This window comes from Ambystoma mexicanum, chromosome 10 (assembly GCF_040938575.1).
Source record: "Ambystoma mexicanum isolate Mex_15411 chromosome 10, UKY_AmexF1_1, whole genome shotgun sequence".
NCBI classification, from domain to species: Eukaryota; Metazoa; Chordata; class Amphibia; order Caudata; family Ambystomatidae; genus Ambystoma; species Ambystoma mexicanum.
In genome coordinates this window covers 887,762,077-887,775,168 of record NC_090932.1, presented here as the reverse complement: position 1 = coordinate 887,775,168, position 13,092 = coordinate 887,762,077, and the positions used below count along the sequence as shown (strand labels likewise).

The following is a 13,092-nucleotide window of genomic DNA, read 5'->3' as shown; positions in this document are numbered from 1 at the left end:
ATATTTTAAATATAGCTCATACAGAACAACTCTTTAGTGGAAATAGTTGCTGACAAAATCCATTTTGGGTAAGACTTTTTTTCTCTTAAATTAATTGAGACGTACCTGACATTCTTGTCTAGCAACTCGTGTTCGTTTATCCTTCATGGGAGGTGTGTTTGTGAAATTGCAACACAAACAATAATATTTGAATGCTTGGATGTATATTGAATGTACATGTGAATTTAGTGGAGAATAGATGCACTCTTGCTTTTTTGTAGATCAATGTATGAGACTGTTTGAAAGCACATCTATGTATACCCAACCTATGACATATGTTTTAAAACATTCAACACATTTGGCATCCTTTTTTACTGTGCCTATTGTGACCTGTCACTGTGAATAATTGTCTATGAAGATTCAGCTATAGAAGCGTAGCCCTCCCAGAAGAATATTTCTTAAAGGGTATTTGAACTTGTGTCCTGCAGGCCGAACCTAGAGGTCTGAGGCGAGTTGGAACTCTAGCTGCCTGGCCAGCCGATTAGCCAACAGGTGTTACTCTATGCACGTGTAATCATTTGTGCGGCTTGCACGGCATGATATCCTAATATGACAATGCACCGCGGACCGCCCTGCAACTCTACACAGTTGCTTGAAGCTGGGGTAGGCAAATCATGGCCTTCCAAATGTTTTGGCCTATGCCTATGACTCCCATAATGTCTCACCATTGACTATACCAACAAAGGCTGCTGGGAGTTGAAGGCCAACGCACCTGGATAGCAACAGGTTTTCTAACAGAAATAACGTAATGTAGGCATTAGCCGAGAAACTGCCAATAATCGTCTTCATGTTGGGTTACTGAGCCATACCATGATTGCTATGCGAGACCCAGAGGAGCGTGCCAGTGGCTAGAGGTGGGACTGGGAGAGATTGTGCCAGAGGTGTCTGAGGTTAGCAGCTGAAGCCTTTGAGATGTTAAAGCAGAAAAAGGGGGTTCGGAGGGGGAGGCAGAGAAAGGGACTTATGGAGACAGGACACGACAGGTCAACTGTAGTTTTGCAAAATGCAAAAGCGTGGAAAACACTACAGCACCTGGCACAAGGCAGCACGCGGCAGAAGGCTGCAAAAGATGTCGGTCGCGACTTCAGAATTGCAGCGCATTCATGTGGCACCTTTTATGATTCTGCAGTGCCTGTGTAGCCTCACCACTGCATAAGTCATTTATTGAATTCATCACGTAGTTCCATGCCAGCAGAATTATTTAGCATTTACGAATGTACAGACATTCTTACAGCAGTCAGATTAAAGTGGGAGATCCGTGTTGCCAGATGTTTACAGATGTGTAAGTTGATGTTGTTGTTTTGCACAGATGAAACCTGAAATACAGCTGGACGGACTCCATCCAAACACAGAGTACCTGGTGCAGGTGCAGGCGATATCTTACTGGGGCCAGAAGCGCCTGAAGAGTCCGAAATCCCTGCTTCACGTGAACGCGCCTCTACTGAGTAAGACTTGTTTCTATTACTATTATCGCTACCAGTGGCCGCGCTCTTTGTCATTGACCATCGTTTATGTTGAAGAACAAACCTTTAGATGTTTGCCTTGATGCAGAGCCTTTATGTCAGATGTCATGTCATGTTAAATTGCGTGGAATCTGTCTGCAACTTCCACGACTTCATGGTGCTCAACACCCAGAAGCCAGGCTTTAAAACTATCTAGCTTTTAAAGCAAGGGGCTGAAAGAAAAATGTCATCATCTGTGCAAACATCACAAGCCTCGGTAAGTTATTTGCAGTCCCATTAAGAGCCTGTCAATCTCCTGGCATGACCTGAACCCTCCATGAAATTGATTAAAATGTCAGCAGCACTACAAAAACACGATGCATGATGTAAAAATGTTTAGTCTACTTAAGCTGTTTTAGCGCGGGACAAGAATAAATTGACACGCAGCGGGTCCACCAGAAGCTCTAGAAGTTGTGTGTCACATTGCCCCCTACCATGCTCAAAGGTTTCCTCGGTGCAGGAGGGCTCCTGATTTCACGAGACAAATGGTACATGATGCATGCACATAGCACCACACACAGGTTGATCATGGGCTTGGGTGTTAGGAGGTTGAGCCATCCCAGAATGTAAGACCTTGGGGATCACACGCATGCTTTTTATGTATATGAAGGCAGCCCCCTGCAAGTATGTTTCAATCTGCCTAACTGCACATATTACAGGACACGTGCATGGTATTCACACACGTCTAAACGTGACACGAGTATAAAAGCATATTCTTTCAATGCATATTTGCACCAGGGCAAAGTTTGAACTAGAACAAATACCATTCTCGAATAGCAGCAGGGCAAGCATTGCCCTGGTGTAAAAATGCATTGAAAGAATCCGTTTTTTTGCACTAGGGCAATTTTTGGACTAGTGCTAATTCACTGCAAAATTGCACTGGCCCCGTAACATTTTATTGGGACAGACTCCTAGGTATGCCAGAGCGATGCTGGAAGTCCGCAGACTTGGAGAGCCCAAATCCCTCCCCATATACACAGAGGACTCAGTCAATGGCAAGTTCAAACTGCGGTTTATTACAGCCAAAACCAACAGGGATCGATATAAGACCTCAGGAAAATTCTAGCATGTCACACAGTAAATGGCACGCAGGCCAGTTTTGTCCTAAGAACACGTCACTACTCAATCATCACTTGGGCTTTTCTCCAAAAACCTATTGCTATGTGGGATTGGCCAGCGAGAACACTATAACCTATAGGGGTACATATACATGTTATTCTACTGGCTCATGGGCTGTCCCTTCCCCAAAATCTAACGTAATACATTGTTGCAGGGTGGCTTACCATTGGTTCTCGCCCGTTGCTACCCACCCCTAGAGTGCTAAACTGTGATTGGCTAGAGCTGATGTCCCCAGGCCTGCGACCAGAAAGGGGTGAATGATTATGTGTCTGTATTGAAACTTGTGTGCACCGCCTTTGCCTATGAGACCATGTCCCGCTCATCACAACACTTGTTTCACATTTGGTTGCACACTTGTTGCAGCCTGCATCTGGCTGCCTGGGATTGGCTCTTCCTTCCCACCACGTATCACTGTCCATTGTCTGCTTCAGCTTCATCACATGGTAATGAACCACAAAATTGAGCTCTAAAGCTCAGAATTATGAGGATTTATTAAATTTCTCTGCAGCTGGTTCCTTAGTCGTCTGGGGATTGGAATGTCTTCATATCTCATGTACTTGGCTCTGGGCCTTCTCTCACACATCTGCTCCCTGTGCAGCCTGGAACAGCTCTGCTTGTCTCTTGTTCAGTGATTTGAGACCTGCTGTAATGTTCCTACACCTTATGATGCGATTTCTACATTCATATTATGAAGTATTCTTCATAATACTTTGCATCGAATGGGTTGTCCAACTTCATCGCTCCAAGTGGGGGCAGCTCACAGGTCGCTATTCTCTCTCTCATCTTGTTTCTTTATGCCACAATCTTGTCCTTTGCTCCTCCTATGTTTACACCCATCAGGACCTGCATCCCGATAGCTTCCTCTGCCGTCTTCTTACACTTGGTGAGACATATTTTTATCCTGCATACTGACGCTGCTGCCAGTACTAGTGCTCCCATTATCACCTTTGGTCCATCTGACAGCCATGACAGCATCCATGACCATATGTATGCTATTGAGCTCAGGTCCTTTACAGTCCCCTTTGCTTCTTCTTCCATTTTGGCATGCATCTGAGATAGCTGAAATACAGCTTCTGACAGGGTACCGTGGTCTTCGTTGTTGGTCGGTATGACTGTGCAACAGGAAATCCCAATTGTTGCGCAAACTCCTTCCATGGCTGTGAGCAGATCCTGAACGTATCTATTCTGTAGTGCCACCAACCTTACAACTCTTTCAGTTTTATAGTCTTAGTTTCTCCCTTCTCTGGACCATCTGTTATGTACTTTATAGCTTTATCTAACTGCCAATAATTGTTCATCATGTCTAATGTCTTTATGTAACTTTCTTCAAATAGCATCATTGGTCGGGACCTCCATCTCAGTGTCGCTGTTTTCCCTTGTAACCTTCCTCGAGTTTTCACCATCGAGAGATACATCAAGCATTGTGCTCTGGCTGCTGGTATTTCAGTTGCTTCGAACGTTCTGGAGGCATTCATGGCATAGGGATTAGTGAGCAGACATAAGTACTCTCCCCGGTAGTTTCCTTACCTAGTTTTGTCATGTGTTTGAACCACATGTTGTTAGATACTTGAGCAGTGTCAGTGAGATACATGTCTACCCCTTTCATGTCTGTGTCAACACTGCGCTTACCTCTCCTTACCGTATCAGCAATGCTCAACTGTCCACCTGACATGGTCATTGCACCTGCTTGGGTTGGGGGAATGTTAGTAGAGGATACAGCAGTAGCGCTAGCACCGAAGGAAATACTCCAAAATATAAACACAACAATTCCACTAGGAATAGTTATTACCAACGCGAGGATGATGTTCTTTATTATTTCACTCATTTTTACCTGTGCTGCTGATCCCCTAGAGCTATAGCTGCCCACATGAAATGCACGAAGAAATGCATTATTGCTTTAGTATTGTAAGTAACGTTTTAAGCCCCACAGACCAAATAATCAATTATGGCGAAGACAAACACTTCTTCCCACACTGCCCTTACTGATGGGTCTCTCAGTGTGGCGAGAATAGGAGGATTGCCATGCTCAAGCAAGTGGGTACGTTTAGGCCAAATAATCTAGGAAGGCGAGATATTATACACCGGGCGATCGTGCTCGGAACCTAGGAACCTACAGGGTCTTTTTACAGTGTGGACAAATTGGTTTCAGAAAATATCTAGATGGTGGGCAGCATGAACAATCATCAACAGTTATAATGGCTTACTCATTGAAGGTGTGTAGAGAATAAAATAACAGACAGACAGTGTACCCTTACTCTAAGTTGATGAGCAGTCCAGTCCCTTACTCTCCTGCCTATGAGCGAGTAACCATTGGGTGTCCTCCACTCAGCAGTGTAAGTTCAGAATCCGCTTGTAGCTCTCCTAGCTGCTTAAGGTTGGCCCTGTTGAACTTGTTGCCAGGTGAGGCTGCTGCTTTGTGGGGCTTTATATCTGATAGGTGGTTCCAGACGGACTTCCCCTCGAGTTTGACAGCACGGGCTGCCACTTTTTCTACAATGTGAGGACCTGTAAACCTTGGTGCTTTCCAGTGTCGGAAGTAAATTCCTTAGTAACATGATATCCCCTACATTCACTGGATTTTTCAGTTTGGGGTCTTTTGGTGTGTTGTCGCAGTTGCTCTCTCCGCTGTCTTTTGGCCCTCCCTGCCCCCGGTGTCGCTGTATCTGGCGAGAGATAGGAGGCAATAGCAATCAAGGAAGGAATGTATTCATGCATCTCTTGTCCTAACACATCTGCACTATTCTCATAGTCTTTCAGTGCTCTAGTGGGAGGAGCCAGTGGGAGATGCATGCACCACCCTGTCACCACCTCATGGGGCGTTAAATAGTGGTCAGACTCAGGTTCATTGCGCAGTGCAAACAAAGCGAGAGGTAAGCAGTGCAGCCAATTCTTCTTTGTGCTCTGCTGTGTTTTGGCTATGGCTTCATTCAGGAGGCCGTTGAGGCCTTCACATACTCCATTTGCTTGAGGGTGGGACGCACAGGCAAACTTGTGTTGAATGCCCAGCAATGTGGTGATGTGCTGGAACATCTCATTGGCGAAGTGAGGGCCATTGTCAGACCGCAGGCCCTCACACACGCCCCATCTTGGAAACACTACCCTGACCAAGAATGTGGGCACTCTGAGGGTGTGGGCATGTGAGCAGGAGCCTACCTCAATCCACCTGGAGAATGGGCATACCACCACTATCATGTAGCGGTATCCTTAACACACTTGGATCATGTCAACATAGTTGACATGTAAATGCTGGAATGGGCCAACTGGTCGAGGTATGGCTTGTCTCACAACTCTCAATGTATGTCCTGCTGTAAACTGCTTACATATAAAACAATTGCTTACAAATTCAGCCACGTGTTCCCCCAAGTTAAGACAGAACCTTGTTTCTCCAAAGTGGGCAGCAATTACCTATTTCCCTGTGTGTGTTGGATGAGGCAATTGTGTCAGAGCAGTGTTAAATAATGGTAGTGGAATTAACTCTTTCCCTGTGTTATTCTGCCGCCATAGGGCATCTGTTGGAGATACTGTACATCCCCTTTTGGTCCACAACTCTTTCTCTTCCCTGGGTGCAGCTCCCTGCAATTCCATAATCTGTGTTTCTGGCAGTACATTGTACCCTTCTTTCAGTACCATATCCCTGACACCCTCTCAAACATTTGGTGCTGCCGCTATGGCTAATAGCTATCCAAAATATGCTGCACATTTTTCTCCAAAGTCTGCTGATTCGTTCCCCCTTGAGATAGGATCTTCCCTCTAGTGTGTGTTTGGCATTTCACTATGACTACACGTGCTGGATAACCAACTACTTTGATCGGTTTGCCCAATAGAAGTGCATGATGTACTGGTGTCCCATCTGCTCTCCTGAATCCTCCTGATCCATCATGCCAGTCCTGAGCATACTGTTGACATCACATAAGCGAAGTCAGAGTACACTGTCACTTCCTTGTCTCTACTGTGCTCCAATGCTAGTATTATGGCCACTAGTTCTGCTGCTTGTGCTGAGTAATAAGATGGTAATCGCGCACTTGCCACTACCTCAATCATCCTATCTTCCTTCAACCGCACCACTGCAGATCCTGATTGCCTGGCCCCATCTGTCTGGTCAATGGTTGAAGACCCATCAATGTACAACACGTCTCCCCCCTCAAGTGCATCTTCATCTACCTTACAAGTGTCTCTGAATTCCTGTATGTTTTCTGTGCAGTCGTGTGCATAGTCTCATTCTTGTAGAACATCTGTTCGGACAATTGCTGGGTTGCATCTCACTATCTTCAGTGAAGAATTTGAGAGTATCACTTCATACCCTGATGCTCTTTGTGTCGTCAATGTGCTCTTTGGCTACTGCAGTATCGCATAGAGGGCGTGCTCCACGTAAAGAGAGGTGGTGCACCCCATGGTTATTGCTGCTGACCTTTCCACTGCGAAGGTGACAGCTGCCAAAGCTTGTTCGCACTGATAATGCCCTCTCATTACTGGGTCAGACTTCCCACTGTAGTATGCTATGGGTTTGTGTCCCAAGCTTGTCTTTTGCATCAGTACTTCTTTCATCACCACACCATCAGTGTGAGAGAATAGAAACAATTTCTTCTTGTAGTCTGGGATCCCTAACACTGGTGCTGTGCATATCTCTTCTTTCAGCATGAGAAATGCATCGCTCATCTCTGTGATCCATGTCAGTGTTTTGTGTCCCTTCTGTGCTTCCTTCAGAGCGCCCAATAGAGGCCTTGTGTATGTGCTGTAGTCAAAGACCCATGCTCTGCAGTAGTTGCACAACCCTAAGAACTGTTGCATTTCTCTCACTGTCATGGGCTTGGCTGTCTTGCGTATTGTTTCGGCCCTTTCTGGGGTAATCTATCGGCCATTTCCGGAGACTGTCTGTCCAATGTACACTTCCTTCTGACTGTACTCTAGTTTGCCCTTGTCCACCTTGTAGCCCTTGCCAGCTAACACTGTCAACATATGCACTGAGTCCTTCCTACACTGATTGTCTGTCTGGCTACAAATCAAAATGTCATCTATGTAATGTAAAACTGTGCTTTCCATCTGTATGTTGCACATGTCCATCTGTATCACTCTGTTAAAGATAGATGGTGACTCGCAGTACCCTTGAGGAAGTCTTGTATGTGTCCACTTTCGGTTTCTATACATAAAGGAAATCAAGTCCTGTGAGTCTGGGTATAGTGGTACTGAGAAGAATGCATTCTTCAAGTCAATGACCATTGAACAGGCAGCTTCCACTGGAATGCTGCATAGGATTGTTGCTGGATTTGCAACCAGAGGATACTCTGCTTCTAAAATGTGGTTAAAGGGCCTTAAATCCTGTATAAAATGCCATGAGATCCCCCCCTTTGCCTTTCTCACTGGGTACACTGCAGTGTTACATGGGGATTCTGATGGTACCAGAATGCCCCTCTTTATCACTGCTGTGATTGTCTCATAAATGCCCTTATCTGCCTCTTTGGTGAGCGGGGTACTGTTTCACCCCTGGTACAATTGCTCCTGGTTTCAGCTTTATCTTCACTCCCCCTATGCTCTTCAAGAGCCCCACATCATAGGGACTTGCTGTCCATAGGGAGTTGGGCACCTTGGGCAGATCTTCTTCACTGAATGGGGGTGGCGCTTCTAGTACCATTGCCATCCTTTGTGGTACCTCCCTGTAGTGTATTCTTAGACAGTATGTCACATTCATCCCAAACACCATATCTGTCTCTAGCCAGTCAAGTGGCACAGCAAGTAGAGCGCTTGCTTTGACATTCGTGCAGAGTTTGCTAACGCAGGTTTGAATCCCAGCATGGCCAAATTCAGCCTTTCATCCTTCCGAGGTCGATAAACGAGCACCACACACCGTGGGTAATAATAAACAGTGCTCAGATACCTTAGGGTTCGTAGCGCTATATAAATGTGAAATTATTATTAACCTCTCTTCTCTGAATGGTCAACCTGCACCTCTGCCACTGCTCTCCATGTTCATCCTGTGTTATCCATCCAACATACCGCTATGCAGTCTTTTCTCGCAAAAACTGCCTCTATTTCTATAGTCATTATTGTTCCCTCTTCCTCGTCCAATGGTATCTCAGGCCTGAATAGGTACTTGTTTGGAACCCACCACATTTTCCCTGCAATGCCTGGAAGCCATGCAGTATCAATGTCAGTCCCATATTGAAACATCTCCTCATCCACTGGCACCCCCCTCTGTACTCTGCATACACAATAAGGTTGAACAATCTCTCTTATATTGAGCGTGTGTATTCCTGGTGTGGAGCACAGTATTCCCCTGTCTGTGAATGAAATAGCCATGTTCAGTCTTCTCATAATATCTCGTCCTAGTATATTTACAGGTGTCTGTCGAGAGTAAAGTAAAGGCAGAGACAGATTGTGTGCTCCTATAGAAAGTGAGATATTGTCTGTGAAAGGAACCACTTCCCGAGCCCCAGAGAATCCTTGAGTATTCATGGCATTGCCTGACAATTTAAATGCTCCTTCCCTAATGCAGGACCTAGTCGCCCCTGTGTCAACAAGAAAATAAATCGTTTTGTCACCTATCGCCAACCCTATGCGTGGTTCCTCCGCAGGGTTGTGTGTGATCGATAGGATGGGACACATCAAGTTCATCTGTGGGCTGTCCTATTGAGGGTATAAAGACATCCCATTCCCTGTAAAGGGATTGTTCCATACTATGGTAACCCCTCCCAGTTGTCTAACGGGAACTGTTGACATAAAGTCCACAAGTGCTGCTGCGTCATTTCTCTGTATCTGTGCTAATTGCTGTGTGTTCTTGCAGGCCAGCAGTGCTGGCAAATACTGTGGCACTGGGGATTGCATTTGTGCTACATGTAATTGTGTTTGTGTAATCTGCTGGTGTGTGTCCTGTATCTGTCATTGCTGCTGTTTGTCGGGTGTATAGTAGTTGCCCTGGTCCCCTTGCTATGGCTGCTGGTCCTGTACTCTGCAGGTCTGCTGTATCCCCCTATTCCTACACATTCTCAAAATATGTCCTAGTTGCCCACATGTCCAACACTGTGGTGGCTCCCTCCCTTCCCGTTGAAAACTCTATGAAAAATCCCCAGAGCCCTGCTGCACCTGCTGCCCATATCCCTGAAACCCTGCTGGAAAGCCCCTTGATTGTGATGTGTCTGTGGTCCGAACCCATGCACTCTTGGTTGACCCCCCTTCGTCGAACCCCTTGCTGTGTGTTACCTCGCCCCATGAATCCTCCTCCTATGCGTGGTGTGAACTGTTGCGGCTGCTGCTGTGTGGCGGGGCTGGTTAGTACCGCCCCCCCATCGCGTACTTCGATAGTTTTTTCTGTACTGGTTTCACTTCATCTACCTTCCTGTCCGCCTTTTTCTTAAGCTTCACCTGCCATAGCCTACAATGGTAAACTATCGTGAGCTGTATTTCTGGCCAACCTTTTGCTGCCATGCCTACCAACTTCCTTAAGTGTTTCTGAATGGGCTCTGGCAGCCCCTGGCATAGTATATGACTGAATATTGCTACTGTTTTATCCCACGGTTCTTGAGTTTCAAGGCGCCAAAGCTCTTGAATCTCCTGGATATACTGCAAGCGGTCTTTGTCTTCCCTCATTTTCCGGGACGTAATTGCCCTAATGTCTGAGGTGTCTGGGTATTGTGTCCTTAATGCGTGCCATACAGTAGCTCTGCAGTTTGAAAACGGCGACCCATTGTGCGTCGTGTTTTGGGTTGTCACTCTAGGGAACCCCGCCCTTTTCCATACATCATCATCAGCGTCATTGAGGAGTCCCTTTACATCCCCCACTTCTAACCTGTTTCCCACCGTCATTCTCTTCATTTCATAAATCCACTTCCCAGCACCCACGTTTGATGAGGGCAGTCTACATTTCACATTCTCCTTGTCAGCGTGTTTCCATGGTATATACTGGGGTTGCACCCCTCCCTCTCCAATAAGGGCATCTGTGTGAACCCCCCCTCCCCATGCAGGCTTCTAGTCAGTTTCGCCTGTCTCTCCTCTCCCTCGATGCCTGCATACACATCTATTGGTTCTAATATGGGTACCCAGACACTGTCATCGTACTTCCTTGTTAACCTTCCCCTTGAGAAAGCTATGGCTGTTTCTCCCTTCCTTTTTCCTGGAAGGTCTCTAAGTCTATGACATCTGTAGTGGCGTCATGTAGGGTGTGCAAGTTGTCCGTCAGCCGTGCCTGCTCATCTGCACTGCCCCCTACTGCTCCTTCTGTGTGAATCCTGTGCTCCCATGACATCCGCTTGTCTGTCCCTGTCCCCGTTAACTGTGATCGATATTGCTCCCCCCGCTTGTCCCCACTGTTCCTGTCTTCACTGACAGACCCTGAGCCCATGTTACTGCAATAATCATCTGCGAAACTCAGTCTCCTAGATGTCAAGTCCGTGTTAGGTTTCATACTGAGGTCAATATCCCTTAAGTCATATCTGCTTCCTCCTCCCCAAGCTCTTAGGCCTTCTTTGTCTCGTTCTGTTGTGCTCCTGCCTTGTGAGCTTGTGCTATCTGGTTCTGCTCATCTGTCCTTCTCAAGTCTGTCACTGCCTCTGCCCCTTGTGTCTTTACCGCCCTTATTGCTCGCTTGTCCTCCCTGCGCGCACGTTCCATTGCCAGTCTGTCCACCTGTAACTTCCTCTGTTCCTGCTCAACCAACTTGTGTTTTTCCTGCTCTGCTGCTTCTCTCCACCTCTCAATCTCTCCCACTTCCCTTCTCTTTCTGTCCCACTGCTGCCATTCTTCTCTTTTCCTCTCCCTGCGATCCCTTTCAATCCTCTAGTCTCTTTCGCTCTGCATCTGTTCATTCTCTTCTGCCTTCCATCGTTCCCTATCTTCTCTCTCCAACTTCTCTTCTAATTTCCCTGTCCTCACTTTCTAGTTTCTCCTCTCGTTCCCTCTCCCTCCTATCTGTCTCCACGATTATCTCAGCTCAGTCTGATGCTTCGCTGCATCCCTTCAGACCTTCCATTGCCTTAGCTGCCCATTCTGTTTTCCCTTCCAGCTTCAGGAGTACCTGTCCTCCTAGCCACTCTTTCGTGGCTATGCTCCCGAGAACCCTCCTTCGCGCTCTTCTGCGCCTCGCTGCTTGCCTCTCATTCAGTAGCAGGCTGCCCTGGGCCCCTCTGACCCTCCTCCTTGGTATATGGTTGTGGCTTATATGTCGGATTTGAATACCACTCTGCTGCCCTTAGCTCCCGTATTGGGTACATCCCTTGCTCATCATCTGTGTCATTGGATGCTACACTTAGAGAGATGTGTGGGGAGAGTGAAGGGGCTCCTTCACCTCCTGCTGGCTCAGCATCCACTGATGCCTCGCTGCATCCCCATCGCCCTCCTGGAGCGTGTGCCACAATCCGAAAATAACCATGCGCTTTGCTAACTTCTTCCCTTTATAGGCACCCTCTATGTGTGTCAGTAGTAATTGCTGAAGGTCTTTGGAGAAACTTCCATAAAGTGGCCATGGTTTAGTTAACTTTCCTTCAGTGCTTTTGGACCATTGTATGCTATATTTACATATCTTTTCCCTGTAGGGTCTTACACAGGTACTGTAGGGGCGTGCCACCCCTGCACTTCCCTTGATACATTGTTCTTGCCTTTACCTGACCTCAAGTCGAGGATTGCGACAATCCGCGGTTTTGGGAGAAAGGTGCAATGCAATGACAATACTTTTCACGTTACTATGAGCCTCTCTGGCTCTTCAATTTATCGGGCGTGCTCCGCGCATCGCCCCGTTACAAACTCGCCATAACTGCCTCCTCAGGCCCACCCTAAGCAGTGCATCGTTAGATGCAGGGGCGGGATGGGCTCTTCACCCAGGCTGCTCTGCTGGGCGGTCTGGGACTTTCTTCGCCCGGGCTGCTCAATGCAGAGCAGCCCAAGACTTTCTCCTCCATCTCCTTTTCACTTTTGTTGGCCGATGATGCCAACCTGGGCGGTTCTTTGCTCTCCTCATTTCATCTCCCATGCGGTGCCTAGCAAACGCAGCCTGGGTGGACTTCATTGAAGGGCCCGCCTCGCTGGCCCCAATGTGGGGCACGGCTGGGTAGCCTGGATTGGGCCCCCCCACACGCAGCCTGAGCTGGGCTGCTCTTTCTTCGTCCCAGGCATTCTGCCTGGGCCTATAAAACTGCTGGGCCCATCCAGTCTGGCCCCTGATAGGGCTAACAGGTGCCACAGCAGCGGTTTGGCCGAGTTGCCCCTGACATCAGCAGCTCACCCCCCTTGGATTCCTCTTCTTGAGAGACTCCTCACATGCCACCTGGCGCCATTAACTGGATTTAGGCCCTGGAGGATTGCTCAAGGCAACGACCCTGCCCAGGAAAGTCTTTCTTCTTTTCTTCTCACTTCTCCAACTGTATTTTTACAACTGTGTTTTCTTTTTTAAATCCTCCTGGATTCTTTTCTCTCCCCTGCCCAGCCCATTACTAGGAAGGGGAGTTCT

At 47.3% G+C, this 13,092-nt stretch overlaps 1 protein-coding gene across 2 annotated transcripts in view; it reads left to right on the top strand.

Annotated features, from left to right (window-relative positions):
- Positions 1–13,092, top strand: part of LOC138491837 (anosmin-1-like) — a 550,452-nt gene that overhangs the window by 411,029 nt on the left and 126,331 nt on the right. For both annotated transcript variants that reach the window (XM_069618627.1, XM_069618628.1), the window contains exon 8: positions 1,349–1,484. In XM_069618627.1, the coding sequence (XP_069474728.1) occupies positions 1,349–1,484 (136 nt within the window). The remainder of the gene's footprint in view (positions 1–1,348; positions 1,485–13,092) is intronic.